The sequence below is a fragment of the Neodiprion lecontei genome, chromosome 4 (assembly GCF_021901455.1).
Source record: "Neodiprion lecontei isolate iyNeoLeco1 chromosome 4, iyNeoLeco1.1, whole genome shotgun sequence".
Taxonomy (NCBI): Eukaryota; Metazoa; Arthropoda; class Insecta; order Hymenoptera; family Diprionidae; genus Neodiprion; species Neodiprion lecontei.
The window spans coordinates 15,409,568-15,435,890 of record NC_060263.1 but is presented as its reverse complement, the minus strand read 5'-3'; the positions used below and the strand labels follow the sequence as shown (position 1 = coordinate 15,435,890).

The following is a 26,323-nucleotide window of genomic DNA, read 5'->3' as shown; positions in this document are numbered from 1 at the left end:
TGTGTCGGTGACGCGAGGAATCGAAGCCAGCCGTCCAGGCTAGAAGCGAGCGTCGTCCACTCTGTGTCGATGGTGCCTCGCCGTGTCGGTTACCTTGGCCGAAGTAGGTCGTGTCTACTGGCGACAGGCGTTGCATTCAGGCAGCAGCAGCAGCAGCAGCGACTAGCCGGCAAGCAGGCAAACTAGTCTTTCCCGTATTTCGTATTTTTCTCATCTTCGCTAGTAATAGTATGTAGTAGTATGTAGTATGTAGTAGTAGTGTGAAAGGTACTTACATTAGCCTCTGTATAATTGTCATACCATGCACCACGACGCGTTTTTATTCGTCGCATGTAAGTTCACTTCTCCGCGTTTCGTCCTCGTCCTCGTTCTCGTCCTGGTCCTCGTCCTCGTCCTCAGTACCCAGATTCGGTCAGCGCGTCGTTTCATAAATCACTATTATTGCACGATACTAAGCCTCGAATCCTGCGGTCGGTTGGTTTCGACACGATTCCACGCTGTTAAATAGCCGATTATTTTATTCTCTCAATCTTCGTAATGTTTCCGCCATTCTCTTACGCTTTTCTAACATTTTTCACGTCTTCCCATTCATCTTTGGAGAATAAAATTGACGGAAAAATCGAATTGCTTTCGTGCTTCAGCGACGCCGACGAATTTCGCACGATCGACGTCAAGCCGAATACTTACGATTAGCAGCTGCTGATACCGGGGCTATCATCAATTTTATGTAACAAAACCATCACACGTAGTGCAGTGCAGGACGTGACGCATCCATAGCTAATGTACATACGTAACAGAGAGGGGAGCCTGGAACTAGTCACGGCTATTAGGCACCAACAACGGCCGCGATATTCGCGAACATCGCGTATGTTTATATCGAGTCGCTGCCATGTTACATGGCATGAGTTACGCTGTTCGATACCCACAACTCAACCCATCCTAATCCACTTCAGCCTTGCCCATCTTCGTTGAAGCGAATCCTGGTACCAAGTCCAGAATTCACATTCCTAAACCGAGAGAATCTTGCAGTTGCGACTACTACATGAAGTACACGCAGTCCTCAACTATTTTCATGTAGTTACCATGTTTTCTCGTAAGCTTTGCGAAAATTTGATGATCATGCGAGAATAAAATGACGTTACGGCGTTATTCAACCCTATTGGTCACTTTGGGCGAATATCACCCCATAAACTTTTCAAACTCCTCGTATAGTTCCTTAGTACATTAACTTTGCCGATGTTTTGCAATATTTGAACAATCAATTTTGGTCCGGAAAGTGAAAGAGCTTTTTCTGCAATCCTTGAACAATACCCAGACATTTTTTGTTGAAGTAGGATATCACTTTTTTCGACCTGGGGTGAATTTCACTCTGTATGAACGTTAAGCGATTCTACCGAATGTGACAAATTAGGTTTAACTGGAACAATACAGTGAACGAAACAAACTGACTTTGCGCTGCGATTACCAGAAAATATAGTATTGACACCTGAAACTTGCAAAAAATAAATGATGTATAAATTATACGATGTATCGATTATTCGCGAGAATAAGTTTGACCTGACAAGGTGGTGATAATTCGATTGTTCGATTCGATATCTCCTGTCCTGATAACTTTATGTATCCAAACCTTTTTCATATCTGGATATAATAACGATTCTGTTTCTTGGAAATTGAATAAATAATTCACGTGTCTTCACTTCGAGTATTTCGGTGACCTGGAAAAGACGATTTTTCACGAAGTGAAGACACGTTAATTATTCATTCAATTTCCAAGAAACAGAATCGTTATTATATCCGCAGATATGAAAAAGGTTTGGATACAGAAAGTTATCAGGATCGGAGATATCGAATCGAACAATCGAATTATCACCACCTTGTCAGGTCTGGGCTGCGTGACGTACATTTCTGCTGCTTTTGACGGTGCTTCGTGTGCGGCTGGCGCGTGAGTCGGGTATGTACCAGCAAGTCACGTGGATTCGAGGATGAATCCTCGCAGGATCGCTTCTACTCGTACAATATAGTAGAAAATATCGTTAGTTCTGACAATTGTCTTCAAGATGCAAAAACAAGCACAGGTGCTTTTTGGCGTAAGCATGCATGCCTGCATTAACCCTTACGGTCACAGAAGCCACTATAGTGGCACTCTTTCTTTTTCATTTTTTCTCATTTTTTTTATGTTTCATGCAAAATTTCGAACTTTTTGCGTTTTCGGGCGAAAAAATACTTAAACTTTGAAATGATTACGATTTTTTGAGAATTCATAATTGTTTGTAATTGTTGTAAGTATTATAAATATATGCAATTTGTTGGCGCAGAAATTTGATGACAAGCGTATGCTGGCAACGCGTGGAATTCATTGGTTGACAAACAGACATCTCAGAATGCCCGTTAGATTCACGAAATTCAATGCATAGGGATAGTTTTCACTCTCCCTACGGGTTGATATAGATAGTTTTGGGGTTGCACCTATTTTCGGTCTAAAATCGTACTGTATCAAAATAAATATTCGTACAAATCTCATTCAAAACACTGTCTAAAACAATGTTGATAATTCAACCCGTTTTCACCCCATGTTAGGGGTTGTATGTAGTTTTATTAAATTTTAGACATCAGATTCGCATTCAGCGTCGATAAATACATAGGAAACGTATAATTGCACTTCCGTGTCAAAAGAAAACTAAATTGCGTGACTGAAAGGGTTAAATAGGTGATCTTTTGACTGGAAAATGGAAAAAAATCAAACCAAAACGAACTGTGAAATTGTTGCTAATTTTTCTAATTTCAACGACACTTTACGTTTTCGAATCTCTAGAACTCGCAAAAAGAGGTTTTTCGAAAATTGTCGGTCTGTCGGATCTGCCGACAAACTCTTGCGATGATCTCGGATACGGCTCGATGAAAAAATTTGAAAATTACAGGATTTTAGAATCAAATGATGGGCGTGAAAAATTGCTACATCCCGTTCGATTTAAACTTCCGGTTCTACCAGGACTGAATCGATTCTCAATGATTGACCGACAAACCTATACCTTTTCTTCTGTATAACTTTTTATAAATAAATAATTATGTTTCTCCCCAACTTAAACACATATGTTTTTTAAAGATGTATAAATTTTTCGTTCTTCTCAACTTTATTTTCTCTAATTTCTCTTTCAAACTTTTTCATTTGGCTGCCAAGTCTTGTCAGTTTCATATTTTTCACGCGGCCGTTTAGGAGATCATCACACGGCCGTTTATCCGACAGACCGACGGACTCTTCCCTTGTCAAGTTGGTGAAAAGTATCGCGAAAAAACTGTTTTCCCGGCTCGTTTCTTTTTTTCTGCGTACCCATACAACGTGACGTTCGATCTTTTCAGGCGATTTCCTTCTTCTCTGTGCACACTAGGTCGGAAAAGAAGAAAAACAAAACGGCTCGTCGTAAAGTTTGATAATCGGTAAGAGAAATTGTGGGCTCGGTGATTTGCTTCTGGTTAGAACATGACCTCAGCACTCGGCACCACATCGCGTCTCTCTTTTGCCTGATCGAGGATATTTATAGCCCGCCCTGACGATCAGTCGCCTGCCTTGTGCCCGCGTACCAGGCGAGCCGGGCACACATTGTTGCAAAACATGGCTTGGACCGGATTCGTACAGTGACTGCGCTTCGGATGGTCGCAAACACGGCACACGCACGCTGCACACACTTGCCGCGACACGTGGATAGAGGACAGAAAGGCACGCGCGGATATCCTTCTTCCTTTTGCGCTCCTGTGCCTTTATTCTCCCGAGTGTTTCGGTCCAAGGTATATTTCCGATTCGACGGTATTCCTCGGTTCCGTTGCATCTTGGAATAACCAACGGTAAACACGGCCGCCGGGAAGTTTTGCAGACTTTAAATTCTATTTTCAATCAGAATTCCTTGATATTTCGCGTACGCGAAGGAAATGGAATATTTTTTTAAACTTGGGAATCGGATATTTCGTACATTGTTCTTTATTATACTCCTGCGTCTGCAGGTATAAAACGTTTCACAAAACGTCGAAGTCAATAACGTTACTGTAACGATTCGTCGTGAAGAAGAACCGTTACATTTCGCGACCTTGGAATTGTTCAAAATCCAGCGAATAGTATTAAAACAAGATATACGTGATATTTTGAAATCTAAGTTTCTTCAACGGAATTGAATGTTTTGCAAAATAGTGAATATATTTCAAATGTTTTCTACGATAACGTTACCAACTTCAACCTCGTCCTTTCACGTAATCTCGAATTCTATAACGTATACCTACCCTACAATCGCTAAACACGCGGCATATCTGGTATACATGTAATCGGCAAGCAAACAAGGAGAGGCAGACAACTGGCACGTGTCGTCAATCGATGCTTATAATATGATGTATAATATGACGCGTCTATACTAAAGCGTGTATCACATCGACATGCCTGTTACGAAAAGTAGCACGTTTCAGATTTCTTACGAAAACTAACACGTTGTGGTTTTCACCGCAAACACTGGCACGTTTCAATTTTCACCGCGAAAACTAACATGTTTCGACATTCACCCCGAAAAATAGCAAGATTTAATGCAGATTAGTAAGAGTGCGGTATTGCTGGATATAAAAATCCAAAAAGACTGATTTCGTCATCTCCGGTCAGATACAACAGTTGTTTATACACTTTTGTAGAAAGATTACGCATAGTTCGGGTAAGGACTACTTGATACGAATATAATAAAACCGATTGACATTTATATTGATGAAAAATCTGGAAGAAATTCAACGTAGCTGTCTAGAACCTATAAAAAAAAGCATTACTTTCAGTCAGATCTGCGTGAACAAGACAATTTCGAGAATACTTATAAGTTTATTTTGACGCGAAAAAAGTTACTTCTGGGTCCGCAAATTGACTTTCATCGCTAATCGCAACGTGATAGTTTTCGTAAGAATTCTGTACAAGCTCGACCTCCCGATATACTGAATAGTTCGCCTAAAGTCGTATATATACATACAATTTACACATTATACGTTATACGTTACATACTCTAGGTACGTTCAACTTTTAACGCACATACAGCGTGCCATCCGTCCCGTACGATGATATATACAATATACATACGTGCACACACACGCAGGCGTGTAAAACCGGCGAACAGGGTCGTTCGACGTCGCTCCTCTCCTCTCATCTTCTTGTCGATATCAATCCATCCATCCCCTCCCTCCTATTCTCCTCACACCGCGTATTTTCGCACGTGTACAATCAGTTATTGAAATGTTACACGCATACATGTGTGTTGCATGCAGTAATAATTATATTATACGTATACACGCATCAATCTCTCAGCTTACACGGAATCAAGTTATGTCTACAATTCTGCTTCGTATGCATGTAAGTGACCTTGCAATTTCGAGGTTATTTTTGATTAATTTTTTTTCTCCTTCACCCCGTAACAAATTTCTGCCTCATTTTCTACACGGTATACTGCCGATTTTAGGATACAAGATTGCCACTGTACAATCATTGTGTTACATGTATATTTTATACGTGTATACTGTACGAGTATACGTGATTATGTAGGACATACACGCGCGTACTTCGGCATGCTGCGAGCATGCGGCACGTTTTCCTCGCGGATATCGTGACGCAAGGCACGTATATTATGTATTGTATGCACAGTTTCTTCGTATAACAGCTTGCCGCACTGTTTGTCGCTAACAATAAGCCGCTGTGTTGTTTTGTCTACTCGATTGGCTCGCTTCTCCCCCTTTTTTCCCGACGGAGTTTTCACAGTGTATTCCCGATGTTCGATGTTCGAATGATTTTTTTGTACCGCAAAAAGGTAAAGTAATCCAGGAAAAATCAAAAACAATAATAATAGTGAAAACGTACCTTATAATTATATCAAAGTGTAAAGAACAAGAGGAGTGTGATATTAATAAATTCGAAAAAAACTTGTTATCTTATCTACCCTCGTTGGCCGTGTGGCTGGAAAACTTTGTAAATAAAAAAAAAGAGGAAAAAAAGAAACAATCTTTCGTAATAAAAGTCGGACGTTTCAATTCCCCGACACTTATCAACAACACTTATGTATGTATGTACTGTTTAATAATTAACGATTATACGGAGACAAGGTGTTGTCTTGTAACGAGTAAGTCGACCAGTTATATCTATCGTAGCAGCTGCGTTACATATAAAATATCTGAGGGTAGAAAGAGAACGTAAAAAATAAAAAATAAATTCAAACAACAAAAATAAAACCACACGGCACTCATAATCGTTTATCTATATAATTTCGGTATGGTTTTTGCTTGAATGTAATCAACGCAGGCGCGGAATAAGAACGGTCGGAATGGAAGTAAAAAGAGGTATAAAGAAAGGGACCGAGAAACGTGGAAAGGAGGAAGGAAAAATCTCGTCGCGCGAATTCGGATGGAGAGGTGATAGAAAGGGCGTCAGGTGGGGTGAAAAAGAAGAGGCACAGGAGGCGATCCTGCACGTATACAGGATCTCGCTCGCTCGCCCGTTTTATACAGTGCTCGGTAGAGACGGTGACGCGGAAAAAGTTGCTCCGGTTCGCGCGGAGGGGGGAGAAAGCAGAGCCGTCCAGGAGAGGAGAGGGCCGGTTTCGGTGGGAGGCTCAAGGCCGACATGATGCAGACGCGAGAGTCGGAGCGCGCCTATTTTTAGCGCTTCCTACAATTGTGCAAAGTTGCGAGAGTCTGTCAACTGTCTAGGTCCTGCTTCTCCACCCCCGCCGCCTCCTCCTCCTCGCGGCGATGATGCGGTGCCGCAGTTTTGCCCACTCATCCGTAACTTGTAAATTTTTTTGCCCGTTCGGTTCCTCCTCCTTTTTCTTTCTTTACTCGTAACCACGGGCGAAAAAATTTCGCTGGAAACAACCGCCGCTACATTGTTACTCTGCGTTAATTTACACGTGTGCAATCTGCCGGAGCTATGCAATGTCTTTGCAAGCATGAGTTTCGTGTATTACAAACGCTGTTGTAATACCTCTACGTTTCAGCAACGACGCTACGCGGCTTCAAACAGAACGGCCGGCTCGTCATCGCCGGGGAGATTTATACGCCAAGTGCAGTAGTCTCGAAATATGATATAATACAATACCAGAATTTGTACGCACAGGGAAAACCTGGAGAACCGGGAAAACTCAGGGAGTTTCTTACAGCAGGGAACAGTCAGGGAATTTCAAAAATAAGACGGGAATCTTAAGTTTCTTGAAGAAATAAACTCGTTCTTATACGTACATTACTTGATATCGAACCTCCTTTCGTTTTTTTCTTGCTGAAAATCGCTGGCTCTTGTTTGTAAATGAGTAGTCGGACAGTAAATTAATTAGTAGGTAATATTGAAGGTATTGGTATTAATATGCAAAAAAATTGTCATTAATCAGCGGCATATTTCTTGGAAGGTTACTGAAAAAAATCCCATTTTCAGGCTGGAACACCTGGAATACGAACTGGGCTCGGTCCCAATTAGTTCGGATAACCGAGGTTCTCTACCGTACTTGTTTTGCTGAGGAGGATGATCGTCGAAGTCTGGCGAAAGTTTCCTAAACCTAAAAAAGACGTCATCGTCATGCTGCAGGTTCGATCGAAGGTCAGAGGCGTGTTCGGATATTTTTATCAACATCATCGTAATCTTCATCGTTTTGTTAGCTCGCCGGAGACGATCATCATTCATCGTGTCGAAGTTAGTAACGTTACCGTAACGCTTCACGCTGCGGAAAAAAACCGTCATACCGCGATTTTGGAAGCGTCTGAAATTCGGTGCACCGTAATAAAACACAACATACCTACTCATATTTTCAAACATCCGTTTCTTTTGTTCAGTCGTCGTAAGAATAGACGAACGATCATTTTTTCCTCAATGTTTCGCCACGACAACGTTACCAACTCCAACCTCGTTATCATTCGTCGTTACAATTCGTCGCGATGCGCTTAGACCGATGCCATATGGCCCCGAACGACGATGGCGTCTCCCGCACGTTGACCAAGGACGCTCTCTTCTCGCGTGCGTGATCATCGCCTTGTCGTCGTAACCAGCGAGCCGCAGCGGCAGCAGCGACTGTAACGCTACTTTATCTCAATTCAGGATTATTCCGCGGATTTGCACCGCGCGCAGTGCCACTTCGAAACACACAGGCCACCCAGTCCATCCTCCACACCCTCACGACCGAACGTTACATAAATTGAAGAATAATAGCTCCCAGCGCACATTTGTCTGCGGCAGTTTGACCATGATTCACTAATCCCTCTGGGATTTATGGGGGATTTATTTATCATACGAGATCACACGTTTGTTCTGGATGTTACTCATTCGCTTGAGTCGGACAAGCAAGAAGCGAATTTTCGCCAACTCATGTCGGCGGCTCTTTATTCGGAACCATCGCGACGACTGCTCTTCCCATTATGCGTTTTTGCAACGAGTGTGATCCGATTTAAGGACCGGGCAGTAACTTCGTCCGTCGTCGGTACAAAATAACTCGAGTCCGTTATACCGTCCCGCGTAACAGTGAATATTTCAGAAAACTTTTTGAAATCTTTCACGAACGGGAAGAAACATTTCAAAAATATTTCAGAAGAAGGTTGCTGCAAGTTGAAAATGTTCGCCCCAGAAACTTGAAAAAGATTTCTTGATTGTTGTTGTTCTTAAGAAGATTCTCATAATCTTTGTATAAAATATTTTATTCAAAGTTTCTTAGAAAGATTTCATGTTATGTGGGTTGTACGTTGACAGAGTGACGGAGAGTGGGAGAGACAAACTTTTATTCCTATTCTCCGGGGTGATAATTTAGGCGAAAAGAGGACTGGCCTGCGAGCCAAATTGCAAGAGGATCGTCATCGGCGAACAGGTTTCCAGCGTTGCCCACTTGAACCGCAGCTTAAGCTGTCGCCGTAGCAACCGACGTGACGTCATTGCTCGGGTCTGTTTTAACCAGGGAGGTTTCTTGTCTCTCGGGGTCGCGTATTCGGCATATCTCGTGCCTCCTCCGCACCCCTCCGCACCCCGCAACGTTGTTGAATCCGCGGCTGTTCCTCGAAACGGGGAAATTTCCAATCCGGATTTTACGTCCTCTCGTTTCGCGTAGAGCGAGCATGTCTACCGCACGAGAAGAATGAGAACGGTTCCCAGCCATCGGAGTCATCCGATCCTAGAGTCGAGCACTAGCTGTCCTTGATTATCATTAAGAAGTACGTAACGTATAGCCCCAAGCTGTATTCGTCGACACGTGCCGCCGTCCGGACGGTGGCGGATTGCACATTACTCGAGTGTGGGGTACACTACGTGACGAATGAGAGTCTCGAATGTGGTTGGTGTTACGCAACTCGCGGACTGTCCGCAGCGGCACCGCTGCCACTGCTCGTACGTAATAATAATACTCGGGTCTCTGATAATCACCGAATGCGTCGCGTCGCGTGGCGTTGGCCAGCCGCGTTGACGCGGAATCATCGCAGGTATAAGGTACGTTAAGCGGCGCAGCTGCATCGCCAAACGTCGGCAGCACTCGGGACGAAGATGCAGGCGACGAGAAGTTTACGGACTCGCGAGTTTCCCGCTGTAACCGGTAACCACTTTCGGCGGTCCCTCATCCTCGACTTTGTCCACCGCTCCGTGTCCTCACGCCAATTCATCACAACCCGACACGCACACCAGGCCATGGAAAATACGCCCCTCACAATCAGCCTTGCCTACAATGCCTACAATACCGGCCGACCGGCCTCGACATTTCGGACACGTGTTTGACCCGCGTCGCGTGGCACGACGTGGCGTGACCCACCAAGAACGACCGACCGTCGCAACTTGGGTCTTCGGTCGGTCCGGGTTCTTCAAAGCGACCAACGAACGGAAAGGATGACGGGGATTACGAGAGGACCGTGGAGAATTCCCTCGACAATGCTCTCTCTCTCTCTCTCTCTCTCTCTCTCTCTCTCTCTCTCTCTCTCTCTCTCTCTCTCTCTCTCTCTCTCTCTCTCTCTCTCTCTCTCTCTCTCTCTCTCTCTCTCTCTCTCTCTCTCTCTCTCTCTCTCTCTCGTATCGTCGGCTTGGCTCGGCTAGACTACGACGCGTGGGCCTCCTATACCCCGGAGGTTTCCGGGTCTGGTCTGGTCTCTCCTCCCCCCCGCCGATGGACTCTCCTTCGATTTCCTCTGTAGGTCACTGTGTTGGTCAAAAGGCCGAATCATCCATGTTTTCACAATTCAGCGTTAGTTGGGCTGGGAAACTTTTTTCCCATTCGTCGAATACCACTAATTAACCAGGCCACTCGGTCGCTGTGAAAGACGAGCCAACCAGTTTTCGTTTAAAACACGACCAAGTTATTTTGTCTTTCTCTCGATCTTTCACTAATTGACACCTACTGGGATAACATTCTCTCGTCGATCAGCTCTTCTACCTACGTAGACATTTAATTTGAACCGTTACGTAAAATCTCGACGCGCTTCGAATTACGAATACGCTAGTTTTGCATCTGATTTATTAATTATTCTCACAATTCTACTTTGCACGCAAGACGATTTCAATGCGGGTTTTGAACAGATTCTTCCTATACGTGCGAACAACGTTGCTGACGATGAAACAAGTGTTTCGAATGATTTCTCGAGATGATTTTTTAATCGAGGTTGTTTACCTCACGAAGTTGTTGATCGGTTCCGTCGTAACCTGACGCGGGTTTCGTCGAAAGAAAGAAGGAAGGCACGCGCCAGTTGCTCCCTCCCTCGCCCTTGTAGTTAAACAAGGTAATTTCCATTCCTAGGGCTGTGCAGCGGTGTTTATAAGCCCGCGCGCGGCCTGCTGTCGGAAAAATGGAACCTGGGTGCTGTAATTTATTCTCTTTTTCTTCCTCTCCTCTCTCTGCTTTTTCTCTCCTCACCTTCGCGGTATACATATACCTGCACATGTAACCACGGTGACACAAAATCAGACGCGGCGTCTCACCGATCCGAGGATGCAGGGAAGAAGAAGATAAAAACAACAAGGCAGCGAGCGGTCACTCGCAGTCCGTGATACGGCTGAAGAGGAAGAAGAGGAAGAAGAAGAACAGAGGAGGAGAACTTTCGTGGAGGATCAACAGAGAAACAAGGCAAACTCGGTGCGGCAGGCGGCTACGGCCTCAAGTCCCGCTCACCCTCCTTCCTCTTCTCCTTCTGCTCCTCCTCCTCCACCGACGACGACGACGACGACGACGACGAGGGGCTCATAGCGTGTTTTTGTCCCCGTCTGGGCCCCGCTGATGCTCATCGTTTTTTGTCTGGTGTACCCGCGTGCGCCGTCGACGATGCGATGCCGCGAGTCAGGCGACTATGAAGACCCCTTACATGGCAGCGTCGATATACGGAAATGGTCGTTTCTGTGGTTGCTGTTGCTCTTCCTGTTGCTGTCCGAAGTATGCAAATCGAATCACCGCATTATCCTATCAGACTACGCTTTCAGATTCGGTTTCAGCTCGTCCCGACGGTAATTCCTTTGGAATTTGGATTGTCTTAGCGCCGGAGAATCGCGTCGTAAACTCCCGCGGACGTAAGGGCGAATCGTTTATCAGATGTGGGTAATTTCGACTGAGAGTAAAAATAAAAGGGACGCGCAGATGTCCGTTCCATAACTGGTTGAAAATTTTGCAAAAAAAAAGGAAAGAAAATACGTCGTTTCAGGAACAAAATAGCCGTTGGTACTCGCCTCAAATGATTCTTCTACTCTACTCTCGGAATTGCCCCTCGTTCGTTTTCTACTTGCCTCTCGTGCGAAGCGGGATCATGGCAAGAGTAGTTTGCTCTGGAATACCTCGTCGCGGAAAGCCCGGAAGCGTCGAATTTAGTTATCAGAGTTCGTTCAGGCGACGGAAAGAAGAGAAAAATTTTAATTTCCCGGATATCGGAATTAGGTGTAAATGCCCGGAAGTAATGGCTAGCTATTTCTCAACTCAACGAGCAAACGATCAACGTTCGAATTGCTTCTGCGGTAGAACAGAAGACAGAAAACAAAGAAAGTTTATCACCAAAACAGAAATAACCGTTTTACACTGGTTGAACGAAAAATTCATTACCAACAACCTGCCAAGAGGTTTTATATTTTTTTAATTTAGAATTAGGTAATATAATAAAGTATTAGAACCGTATCTCCTTTAACGCGGGATAATGAATGCGTGTGTACATAATACAATATAACGTTCCACCCGTGTACGATACGGAGGGTATTTGTTATTAGAGAGGTTCGAATACTTCAGTGACTTTGAGTCAATAAATTCTTCGCTAACAGTTTTCGGCCCCGCCTGTGCAGGGAACTCGGGATATTAATTTTCCCCGGCGAACAAAGACGCGGGAGTGTAGCAAAGTTCGACGGATACCGTTGATTACGCTCTTCTGAAATGTTCGTAAATCGACGAGTCGGGTAAAATGATTGCCGGTGTTATTCACAAATTTTCCTTCAAATTAGACGTGTATTCGTATATTCATAGGTAAATTGCAAGAGTTGACTGAAGATAATCCACTTTGCATCGGGGTTTTCACCGCAACCTCGGCGACCACAACGAGCGTTGCCGTGATGATCCTAGGTGATTTCGTCCGGAGTTCGACCCGATTAGAAGGCTCTCTCTGTCGACTCCTGGCGCATGTAAAATACCTGTGATAGGGCCACCGCCTCAAAAAAAAAAAAACAAATTGAAGGCTAGAAATTGGAATAGAAAACTCAATAGAACGACACTTATCTGCACCAGGTGATTCCGTGCTTTAGACGCGCCTACGAGGGGCGAAATCCCAACGGGAAATCCGTCGGTGGACTTCGGACCGAACGGACCTGCGACGGTGAGGCTGACGTTGACGGAAACGGCGTTGGAATCGGTGTGGAGGCCTTTCTAGAGGAGACGCTGCTTCGCGTTCCTGACGCCAATGCAACGGGGTCCGAACTCGTCGTCCTCGACCGCTCCACTGGCTCCTCGTCCGACCCAAAGGACAAACGACGCTCAGTCGCCCTTCGCGACGTAGCTGAGGACGCGTTGTAGGAATCCACTGCGAAACAAGGTGAGAGACTTCAAGTCGAATAATATGCTTCCAGAAATTCCAAGGAATCGGTAAGGAGTCTTTCTCTTTATAAGGAAACACGCGAACTGGGTTATCCCGCAAAAATGTAACGTGGAAAATTTGACACAGGCTGAAACCGCTTGCATTTATGCAATTTATAGTACACCTTCACCGATAATCGCCTGCGTTTTTTTTCGGCTTAACGCTCGCTGGAATGTATGGAATGTCCCCTCGGTTGCCGAAAGGCAGGCGGATTTTGGTGAAAGCAGAGCTGAGTATGGAGATCTCCAACGCTCGGCTTTTCGTGATACCAGCTAGGTTGGAGCGTCGACGTGACACCTAGGCGGCCACGCACCGAAGGTGGCCGACAATCGTGTATATATGATATACTCGGTCGATCGAGCAAGTGGTTGCCAATCGCATCCTTGTCCCCGCTCACACAGATGTTTCCAGGAATGCAAGAATTGGGATTTTTCTTGATTCAATTATGAATGTCAGCGAATAAAAGTATCTCCGGATTTGATAAATTTTGGATTCAATTAGCCGACGCTGAACCAAAATAATTAACCATTCCCAGCCCGAATACTTTTTTTTTTTTTAATGAATATTATTTTTTTATTGATATGAAAATATGTGACGCCTGGTGTTCTCGAATATTTGTACACGCAGTCTATGTAAAAATATACGAAGCCAGCTCGATAACATTTATGCAAAATGTGCAATGGGCAAGTGGTTGGGGGAAATTTTTTTTTTCCCGAACTGAATCTTCCAGAGAATCATCACCGAATTCCAAGCAAGCTCCGTAAACATACCGAGCAAACGCGCGATCATGGACGTAGCTGTATTGTGGCTGAGTGGATACCACATGAGGATGGAGTGATGCGGGACACGGGTTTGATCGCAGTTCACTTTTCATTTTTATATTTTATTTTATTTTTCTTTATTTTTTTTTTTTTTAATCCAATCCCGGCTTTCTTATTGTACTTTCAGAGAGAAAAAACAAATGAAAGAAAAAAAATTTCGAGAGCCGGTCGATTTTTTCGTTCTTTGCTTTTGCTTTTTGTTTTATTGAACCCACCTTTTTTGTAGTGGGGGTAACCCAGAAGAGAACAAATAATTGAAACAATAAAATACCGAGAGTGAATCGATTTGTTCCTGTTACGCCCCGACGTACTGCCTTGGCGTACCTTTTTAAAACAAAATTCCATTTCATTTCATTTCTTTGATTACTTCTATGCGCATATATCATTTCATCAAATCTCATATTCGAATAACAGCGAGTTCCACCCCTCCTGGCAAAAGTCACGTAGAGACCAACAACGATCCCTAGCATAAGGTTCAACTTTCGTTTATTTAGCTGGTACCAAGAACTGAAATGAGGAACTGCTGAGCTAGCATCAGTAGCGCTCAGCCTGGAAGTATCCCTCTTTTTGAATTAAAATTATAATCAACAACTAGGATAAGCCACTACCTTTAGAACTATCAAATTTAAATGGATCACTCATTGGAATGTATGAATGAATGTGTGAACATTGCATGCGAATATCTTTCGTTCATATTTTTAATGTGTTACCGAGGAGATTGAGAATCGTCGGAACACCGTTGGAGAGCGTGAAGTGACGCTGACCATGTGGATTTGGGCGCCAGGAGGTCGCCTCGCTCCCCATTGGCTAATTACCGTTGTAACTCATTACAACTGCAGCTCCTTGGACCCTCGGGCCCAAGAAGCCGCGTCTTTCGTCTGTCAAGTCGCGAAGTGCGTGGACGTAAACCCGGATTAGCCCTCTCGAGCAAGAGTAGCGTTTGGAAAATCTTAATTGTGACCGGCCTAAAGTCTCGCGCTAATTCGTTAAATTCGAGCATTCAGTTATTCTGTTAATTGCAAAAGACTCACTATCTTCTACATTTCCATCTTTTCTGTTCTTTACTAAATCTCGTCATTTCGTGAATAGACATTTTTATGATATTCCATTTTCCTTAGTTAAAATTGAGTTCGGCCCTGATTCAAGCGAATCAGGTAATCTTAAGTAAAAATAATAATAATTACACTATCATTTTTAATAAATAATCGTTCCAATCAATTTTAACTTATCATCAAAATCACAAACAGACACTTTCAAACTTTCGATAACAAGATATCATTCTAAATTCACAAAGACTAAGTGACCAGCGTTCTATATCATTCGATTCATCAACTCTTCCAAATTTGAGGTGAGGCCCCTGGTCCAGCATTCTACCGACGCAGACCGACACGATCCGACGGCTCTCAATCTCGTCGACCGATTCACCCAAAAGCTAAGTCAATCCGAGTGTTAACCCTCAAAAAATTAGACGAATTCTTGTTCACCTTGTTAATCAAAACTACTTCAGTAAATTCACAAAAACCAAGCATAGAATTGGTGGCTAGCTTCACTACCCCCAATTAAATTCCACTTATTGTTTCCAAGAATTAACAAATAAGACTAAACGATTAAATATATATATTAAATATATATATATATTATATTAAACGATTTAAGATAATCTAAAAAGAGAGATACAATACAATTATCACGACCAGCTAGTTATAACCATCGTTCAGAGTAGATGTTCCTGGTACCAAATAATATTATCTTCTAGAATAGTATAACACGCGATTTTTAATTCAATTTGAAACCTTTATAAATTGTTATTTTTGGCTCAAATATATAATTATCACCATCGATTGTTACCAGATATTTCAATAACTAAATTGAACCAGAATATACTTCATCTTTTACCAGTTAAATCTTTTTGAACATTTATTTTGAGCGACCTTCTTCCCATTTTCTTTATTATAAAATAGCCTCAACTATTTAAACAAACCTCACAGACCTGTACAGGTCTATAGCGACACGATCCTACAAATTACCGGCTTATCGAGAGGTAAGTCTTTTTCTTAGTTTTAATTATTATTCATTGTCGTTACGTGGGAGCTAGATTATTCAATTAATCATCAACTACCACCGCTCAGTACACCCTTACCCCCACGTAACACAAGAATTGGTGGCAGCGGTGGGATTTTGTTGCTAAAAGTGAGATTTGTTTAAATAAAAAAAAAAAAAAAAAAAAAAAAAAAAAATTTTCTTTAGTTTTTGTGTTAAAATTGAAAAACTGGTCAAACGCATGAAAAAACAAAGTATCTTTCTTTCTAGATAATAATTATATAATTAACGACAAATTGTGCATGAAACTCTGCGAATCATTATTTGTGTATTTGTTTGTATATGTCATAATATCCTGATATCGTATATTGCCGAATTTTCCACTGGTCATTTGTGTATTATCTGTGTTCCCAATATTTGCCTAAAAATTGTCCTGAATTATTTCGTGTGCATAAACAACCTTTTTCGATTTTGAAATGCCTAACGAAACGGGAAACCAGAGCGCGGACCGAACCAATGTATCCGCTCTAGACGCGAGTAATGCGATGATGACGTCGATGGCGGAATGCTTCGCGCTACAACACAGTACAGTAAATATTCCATATTTTGACGGGAAAAACATTCGTTTGAAAGATTTCTTACAAGACGTGCAAAACGGTTCAGTGTATATTCCGCCGAATTCGGAAGGCGCATATGTAAAGTGCGTTCTAGGAAAATTGCAAGGAGCAGCTCGCGATAGTACATATGGCGAGACTTTCAATACGGTCAATGAATTAATAAAACATCTGAAATGTCGATTTGCAGCTGAAAAGACTTATCCGTATTATCAACAAGAGATCGCGAATATACGGATGAAACGTGATGAAAACGTGAGCGATTTCTACGATCGATTAAAAATCTTGGTCAGTGCAGCTCGCGTAGCTTTAGAAGACGAGTACGGAAAAACCGAAGTCGACGCGGTAATGAAAGTTCTACAAGTGAACGCGTTGGATGCTTATATTCGAGGACTACCTGAAGCTATCGAAAGATATGTTGAAGGACGTGTAAAGACATTGGAAGAAGCGTTTAAGTTAGCGCGAAAAACAGAAAATCGTATGCGTCAGGGAATAATATCTTCCGGAGAAACGCAGAGAGTACAAATTTCGCGACCGAACTCTCCAATGATTTATAACCAAAATAACGTGCCGCAATTGTATTCGAATTATGGCATCTCAGACGGAGCGGAGACACGCGCGAGAAGCCCGTCACCGAACGCGGCGATGTACAAACACCCGACGGCAAACGTCGCCGATCGACGATCACCCGAGCCGAGGGGTTATTACCCATACGGCATGCCCGCTCACTCACAGCTTCAGTACCAGCAACCGCGTGGTTATCAATATCCGCCTTATTTTCCACAACACCCGTATTATTATCCGCCGATGACATATCCGTATTTACCACCTTATGGATATCCGCCCACAATAAATCCTACATCGATTCCACAGAGATCGGGATCGCCGGGAGCAAATTTAAATACGAGCAGACCGAATTCGCCAAATTTAAACACCCGTTCATACGACCCGAATCAGCAGTCCGGTTTTAATCAAGCGAGGTTTGATAATTCGAACGTCAGAACACGGTCACCATCTCCGCGTAGAACGTCCGAAACAGCTGAATCTTTAAACTTGAACGCGACTCGTCGTCCGGACGCAACGGCGAGGTACGCGACGCCCGAGCGTCAACCGACGGTCCGTTTCGCGGAACCGCCGGCCGGTGCATTGATACGTGCGGACCAGATCGAGAATCGCCACTGATCAGGATGACAGCTCCTGAATTAAAAGAACACTCAGCTATTTTTCTAATAGACACCGGCGCAGATATCAGTCTCATTAAAGCTAATGTTTTACATCCTGACGTTTTAATCCGTGTAGACGAAATTTCTACGATTACGGGAATAACAACCGATAAAGTAAAAACTTTGGGAATAACAAATTTGACTTTACAAAACGAACCGAGTAAATTTCACGTCGTACGATCAACCTTTTTGCTAAATTGCGACGGTATATTAGGTAAAGATTATTTGCGCGAGCGTAAGGCTGAGATCTCTTTCACACATAACACCTTGGTAACGAAAACTGACCCGATTAGACCGATACGATTTATCGGATACGAAGAACATTCCGATACCGAAACAAAACCGCAAAAACGTTTCTTTAAAATTCGTGCGCGCACAAAGCAAGCCATTGGCATTGACGTAATCAGTTGTGGCACAAAAGAAGCATATTTGCCACGCGTAGAAACCATGGACGGAGTATACATTGGTGAGGCTGCAGTCTCGGTACAAGATGGCGTATGCCATGTTCTTGCAATTAATACCTTGGATAGAGATATTGAGATAGAGATTCCACCACAGGAAGTGATACCTTTTGAATATCACAACTTTCCGGAGGAGCATGAATATCACGATTCAAGTTCAGAAGACTTAAATTTAGGACCTGTAGTGACTGATCGATTTACAGAAATTCAATCAAAATTGCATTTAGATCATTTAAATATAGAGGAACGCGACCACGTATTAGATATCATTGAGGAATATCCAGAATTATTTCATTTACCTGGAGACAAATTAAAATCTACACCCGGAATTCAGCATCGTATACCAACAGAGGATGATATACCGATTAATACGCGACAATACCGGTTCCCTCCAATCCACAAAACCGAGATTGAAAACCAAATCAAAATTAAAATTGACAACGGAATAATAGTTCCTTCAAATTCACCGTATAATTCACCCATGTGGATTGTACCCAAAAAACCCGATTCTGCGGGTAGAAAACGATGGCGCATGGTAATAGATTTTCGGAAATTGAATGAAAAGACAATTGGGGACGCGTATCCATTACCTAATATTACAGACATTCTTGATCATCTCGGTGAAGCGCGATATTTTTCAACTTTCGATCTTGCCAGCGGTTTCCAACAAATTGAAATGGACCCCCAAGATAGAGCAAAAACCGCATTCACAACACCAAACGGTCATTACGAATATCTCAGAATGCCTGAAGGGCTTAAAAACGCGCCCGCTACATTTCAAAGATTAATGGATCAAACATTACGCGGACTACAAGGTGTCGAAGTTTTCGTTTATTTAGACGACATCGTAGTTTATGCAAAGAATTTAGAAGAACACGGGAAGAAAATCCGCCGGTTATTTAACAAATTAAAGGACGCTAAATTAACGTTACAACCAGATAAATGTGAATTCCTAAAAACAGAAGTGGCTTATTTAGGTCATATTATTGGCAGATCAGGAGTTAGACCGGACCCGAAGAAAATTACCGCGGTTCGACATTTTCCACAACCTAAAAATCCTAAGAACATTAGACAATTTCTGGGACTCGCCGGTTACTACAGGCGTTTTATTGAAGATTTTGCGGGAAAGGCTAGGCCTCTCACAGACTTATTAAAGAAAGAATCACCATTTATTTGGGGAAAAGATCAAAAGAAAAGTTTCAAAATTTTAAGGAAGTATCTATGCCAATATCCTATCTTGCAGTACCCAAATTTTAAGAAGCAATTCACGTTAACTACCGACGCATCCGACTATGCAATCGGAGCCGTTTTGAGCCAGGAGGTGGACGGTTATGACATGCCCGTCGCCTACCTGTCTCGTGCTCTGAGCAAAGCGGAACAAAATTATTTCACAACTGAGAAAGAGTGTTTAGCAGCTCTATATGCAGTACTACATTTTCGACCTTACCTTTATGGCCGAAAATTCACACTGGTTAGTGATCATGAGCCATTACGCTGGATCGACTCGATTAAAGATCCCGGGCAGCGACTAATACGATGGAGGCTCAAGTTACGAGATTACGAGTATGAATTCAAACACAAGGCTGGACGACTGAACAGTAACGCAGATGCATTGTCGCGCAATCCAGTCCCTGTTACCGACGGCATTAACCAATCGTCGGAGTCATCTGATAGCGGAAACGATAGTGACAACCTAATAATTAAATCTGTAGATTCATTTCCAAAGTATTCAGACTATTTGAAAATAATTAGAACAGCTGATATTGAAAATCCAAACATTATTGAAGTACACGAAAGCGTTTTCGATAGACTTGACAATTATGCGCATACCGTTTCTGTAGATCTTGAAATGAGTTCCGGTATAGCAAGCGATTTTAGGAAAAAGTATGGGGTACCGGAACACCTTCGCAGTCAAGCTGATATGCATTCGGTAGCTAAATTAGAACTGCCAGATCAGAAAATTTATTACATTATGACAAAATTAAACTTTTGGGACAAACCAGAATATGAAGACATGTACCTCAGTCTGATCAATTTTCGGAAAATTTTAGAAGATGACTCTGTTAAAACAGTTAGAATACCTAGAATGGGATGCGGTCTAGATAAACTAGCATGGAACAAAGTAAGAACCATGTTACGATTCATTTTTGGAGGAACGGGAATCAAAATTTTTGCTTGTACAAATTTAAAATTAATAGAAAATCAAAAACTCCAAACGATATTTGCTATTATGAACCCTTGGTCAAACTTGAAGGTCAGGAGTAAACCGAACCAATGGAAGATATTACCCATCGATTCGAAAATTTCAAAATTACCTGCTCCAAAAATAAAGCGACCATTAGCTAAATCAGACTCAGTCCCAAGGAAAAAATCAGCTGACGAAACATTCTGTCCAAAAACAAAGACTACCATAGAGCGTGATGAGAACGCGATCTCAACAAGAACTCGATCGAGAGCTAGGACAACAGCAGGAAGTAGGCAAGCTGTTTCTGAAGACTCATCCGACGATGAATCTTCCGAACCGCCGGCCTACCGGAGGCAAAGAAGTGTATTACCGAATCTAGGTTTTGAACAACCTACTACATCTCAGGGAATACAACAACCTGAACAAACAGACATTCAGACTGACGACGACAACGTTGAATCTGATTCTGAGCCTGAAAATATAACAGTAAAATTAAAATCACCGCGTGATAGAGATAGCGATTCGGATGATGATGTATTTTTGCAAACAGAAGCGAGTCGTAAAGCTGAATTATCTATAGATCCTAAAGAATTAAGGAAATCATTTGACCTCTTTAATAAATCTTTGCGCGAAAGAAGTAATCTGAATCCGAAGGAGTTGCAAGATTCATTTGAACTCTTTGACAAGACCTTGCACGAGAGGAGTCTTCTAGACAACTCCAGTAACTCGGATGCAGATGAAGTAGAATTACCAGGACATATATCAGAGGGTGAAGAATTAGACGAAACCATACGTGAGGTACTCGACGAAAAAGACGAGACGGATGACGACGAACTGAATAAAAAAATTGAGAGATTTTTAGAAAAAGTTAAGAGAAATCAAGGAGACAATAGCGAGGCTGGACAGACTAATACCAATCAAAATAATTTGAATGAGTCAGTAGTTAGTCGACCTTTGCAGAAATCGGCATTACCAACACCTATAGTCGCACCCAGACCAATAGCACTCTCAACCCCGTATCCTTTGAATATGATACCTGAGTTGAATGAGACAGGGGACATTTCAGTGAAAAGCAAGGTCAGCAAAACGCCAAGGCGTTTACAGCCGCAACTAGAATTCCGAGATTTACCAACGCGAATTGAAATTACGGAAAGTATACCACCAGACTTAGAAACAGTATCGCCATTAAAATTTCCCAAAACAGGTTACCATTCAGGGAATAGAATCTCATTCAGTCGTGAAAATTTGACATACAGAAAAGACAATTATGTACATTTCATATCAATAGATTCAGAATTTTCTACACCAGTCAGCAGACTATTAAACGATTTGGAATTAATAAATGCAGACGATCATCGTGATGCAAAACCAAAATTAGGCCAAGTTATTATAACAAAAACGGGAAAATATAGCATATTTAGCCTCGTAGTTAAAAGAAAACATTTTGACAAAATAGAATTACATAACGTCAAGGTAGCTTTGGGAAATTTGAAAACGACCTTATTAGATTTGAAAATAAAAACATTTAGAATTTCAAAATTAGGGGATATGACTGACGAACTATCAATAGACATCGCGAATTTATTAATATATATTTTTGAGGACGAAGACATAGACATTACCATCTGTTCAGGTATAACCGAGATACCACCATCGGAAATAAGACCAGGCATAATTTCGGAAATGCATAGTGGACTAATGGGAGGACACAAAGGCGTGACCAAAACTTATCGAAGAATCCGCGAAAGATTTTATTGGCCACGAATGAGAGAGGATATCAGTAATTTCATTCGAAGATGCGAAAGCTGTCAAGAACAAAAGCTAGTTCGCGTAAAGACTAGGGAGCCAATGCTAATAACGGACACTCCATCTGAGCCGTTTCAGAAAATTTCACTAGATACAGTAGGTCCACTTCCGCAGACCCCTAGTGGCAACAAGCATATCTTAACTATGCAGGATAATTTGACAAAATTTTGTATCGCCGTGCCTATTCCCGATATAAGAGCTGAGACAGTGGCTCATGCAATGGTAAAACATCTGATTTTGCAATTTGGATCGCCTAAAACTATTCTAACAGATCGAGGAACAAGCTTCGTAAATAAACTATTACAAGAATTAGCTAAACTTTTCAAAATTAAACATATTACAACTTCCAGCTATCGACCACAATCAAATGGCGCATTAGAACGTAGTCATATTGTTTTAACAGAATACATTAAACATTATATTAATGAGTTTGACGATTGGGATGAACTAGTTCAATTTGCTATGTTTTCATACAATACGGCAGTTCATGAAGCCACAAACTTCACACCGTATGAGCTAGTTTTCGGAAGAATAGCGCGCTGTCCAACTTCGTTTGATACTGAGGAAAACCGTTTAACGTACAACTCGTATCTTGAAGACCTAATGATCAGATTAAACGAAATGCAGGCCTTGGCTGCGACCAACTTAGTGCAGGCGAAGGAAAGGTCGAAAATGTATTACGATCGGACAGTACATCCGTTCAAAGGCAAAGCGGGAGACATGGTACGCGTACAGATAGAAGCTAGGAAAGGAAAATTTAGCAAACGATACCAGGGTCCATACAAAATTGTTAAAGTCTTGGAAAACAATAACGTAGTATTAGAAGGTAACAACGGTGAAAGATTCATTAAACATGTAGACAAACTCGAATTGGCTTACTGATGGAACGCATTGTAGACTGATTAATGCGATTACAAATATGAGATTGGGAGTAATGAACATTCATTTTCGAGGGAAACGAACTTGGAGGACTACATGATCACATCATTTACCAACAATCCTGGGATATTTCTAAGTAATTTTAAGCTTAACGCCAACGGATGGGGCGTGACCAACCGCAACGAGGGATATTCAACTGTATCTAGCTCTAAGTTTGAAGTCTAACACCTAAGAGGGAAGTTCAGCGATGAACTTGATCTGCCCTTAGAGTTCGTTCAGAAGCTTCTGAATGGATCAACTCAGTGTGATGTTAACCTTGAAACCTTTCCCTTCTTTCAAATTCCTTTCATTCCAAATTAACGTTAAAAATGCTACAGTATATTAGAAAAAATGACCATTGGAACTTCGGCAATTATTTAAGGCAAATGGCAATTTGGTGAAAACTTTTACAAAACCTAACAGGAGAAAAGGCGAGTTCGAGTGGCTGAATGCAGTCGACGAGCTGTTTGGGTCCAGAATGTACTACTCCAAAGGAACCCAGATGCCAAAACAAGGCAGCACTTAAAAGTACTGCCAGGATTCCCGTTCGTCAACCTATTAACGAGTATCCGCTACGAGGGTACACATACGACTACGACTCTCAGTGGGTCACATGACACTAGGCCCACCACAAAGATCTAAATGCACGGAATCCGGCCTCTACCAAGGCGTAAGGCTCTCCAGCTAGCCGAGCATCCAGATCTCGTTCACCAATCAGAGGACACGGTACACCTGATGTCCAGCAGCGCCAAAGCCAAATGTCAACCAACGCAGAACATACTAGCCATTCCACCAACGTTTCGCATAAGTCATTTTCGCTATGAAGAACTCGGCTGACCAGTCTCACTGATCATAGAGAGTTATTCTCCCGCCGACCTTACATCCTGGATTGCGATACAGACGATGGTCACCATATTATAAAATATACCACCTTTAGTAACGTTATTACTTCCTTATGTTAACTTTATACATATATCGTATTCTTGGTGTGGGGCCGGCTGACCAGCTTGCTGATCACAGAGAGTTATTCTCCCGCCGACCTTACATCCTGGATTGCGATAGCAATGTTTGTCACCATGTTATAAAATATTCCACCTTTAATCACGTTACTATTCCCTTATGTTAACCTGAGTTATAATCATCCCTAATGTAAGGCCGGCTGACCAGACTACTGATCACAGAGAGTTATTCTCCCGCCGACCTTACATCCTAAATTGCGGTAGCAACGTTTGTCACTATGCTACAGATTATAGCACCATTAATGTTGTTACTACTAAAATCTTTAGTATTACGTTAATCTTACATATATAGTGTTCTTTATGTGAAGGCCGGCTGACCAGGTTACTGATCACAGAGAGTTATTCTCCCGCCGACCTTAAATTTGTTCTATAAGCTATGTTATGCTGAATGCTTCATCATCATTGTAACGCATTCACATGTACTCATGCATTATCTTTTAATTACTCTCAATTTTCATATAACTACTAGCTTTTAATTATTCATCAACGGGGACGTTGATGGTTTCTAAGTGGGGAGGGATGTTACGCCCCGACGTACTGCCTTGGCGTACCTTTTTAAAACAAAATTCCATTTCATTTCATTTCTTTGATTACTTCTATGCGCATATATCATTTCATCAAATCTCATATTCGAATAACAGCGAGTTCCACCCCTCCTGGCAAAAGTCACGTAGAGACCAACAACGATCCCTAGCATAAGGTTCAACTTTCGTTTATTTAGCTGGTACCAAGAACTGAAATGAGGAACTGCTGAGCTAGCATCAGTAGCGCTCAGCCTGGAAGTATCCCTCTTTTTGAATTAAAATTATAATCAACAACTAGGATAAGCCACTACCTTTAGAACTATCAAATTTAAATGGATCACTCATTGGAATGTATGAATGAATGTGTGAACATTGCATGCGAATATCTTTCGTTCATATTTTTAATGTGTTACCGAGGAGATTGAGAATCGTCGGAACACCGTTGGAGAGCGTGAAGTGACGCTGACCATGTGGATTTGGGCGCCAGGAGGTCGCCTCGCTCCCCATTGGCTAATTACCGTTGTAACTCATTACAACTGCAGCTCCTTGGACCCTCGGGCCCAAGAAGCCGCGTCTTTCGTCTGTCAAGTCGCGAAGTGCGTGGACGTAAACCCGGATTAGCCCTCTCGAGCAAGAGTAGCGTTTGGAAAATCTTAATTGTGACCGGCCTAAAGTCTCGCGCTAATTCGTTAAATTCGAGCATTCAGTTATTCTGTTAATTGCAAAAGACTCACTATCTTCTACATTTCCATCTTTTCTGTTCTTTACTAAATCTCGTCATTTCGTGAATAGACATTTTTATGATATTCCATTTTCCTTAGTTAAAATTGAGTTCGGCCCTGATTCAAGCGAATCAGGTAATCTTAAGTAAAAATAATAATAATTACACTATCATTTTTAATAAATAATCGTTCCAATCAATTTTAACTTATCATCAAAATCACAAACAGACACTTTCAAACTTTCGATAACAAGATATCATTCTAAATTCACAAAGACTAAGTGACCAGCGTTCTACATCATTCGATTCATCAACTCTTCCAAATTTGAGGTGAGGCCCCTGGTCCAGCATTCTACCGACGCAGACCGACACGATCCGACGGCTCTCAATCTCGTCGACCGATTCACCCAAAAGCTAAGTCAATCCGAGTGTTAACCCTCAAAAAATTAGACGAATTCTTGTTCACCTTGTTAATCAAAACTACTTCAGTAAATTCACAAAAACCAAGCATAGAATTGGTGGCTAGCTTCACTACCCCCAATTAAATTCCACTTATTGTTTCCAAGAATTAACAAATAAGACTAAACGATTAAATATATATATTAAATATATATATATATTATATTAAACGATTTAAGATAATCTAAAAAGAGAGATACAATACAATTATCACGACCAGCTAGTTATAACCATCGTTCAGAGTAGATGTTCCTGGTACCAAATAATATTATCTTCTAGAATAGTATAACACGCGATTTTTAATTCAATTTGAAACCTTTATAAATTGTTATTTTTGGCTCAAATATATAATTATCACCATCGATTGTTACCAGATATTTCAATAACTAAATTGAACCAGAATATACTTCATCTTTTACCAGTTAAATCTTTTTGAACATTTATTTTGAGCGACCTTCTTCCCATTTTCTTTATTATAAAAT

At 41.9% G+C, this 26,323-nt stretch overlaps 1 protein-coding gene across 1 annotated transcript in view; it reads left to right on the top strand.

Moving 5' to 3' along the window:
* The window catches only part of LOC124294078, a 29,695-nt gene extending 4,408 nt beyond the window's left edge, over window positions 1-25,287 (top strand). Inside the window, exons 4-6 of the mRNA XM_046737932.1 lie at window positions 7,430-7,591; window positions 12,705-13,008; window positions 23,154-25,287. Coding sequence (XP_046593888.1) covers window positions 7,430-7,548 — 119 coding nt within the window. The 3' untranslated portion in view covers window positions 7,549-7,591; window positions 12,705-13,008; window positions 23,154-25,287. The remainder of the gene's footprint in view (window positions 1-7,429; window positions 7,592-12,704; window positions 13,009-23,153) is intronic.
* Window positions 25,288-26,323: the final 1,036 nt, after the last annotated feature.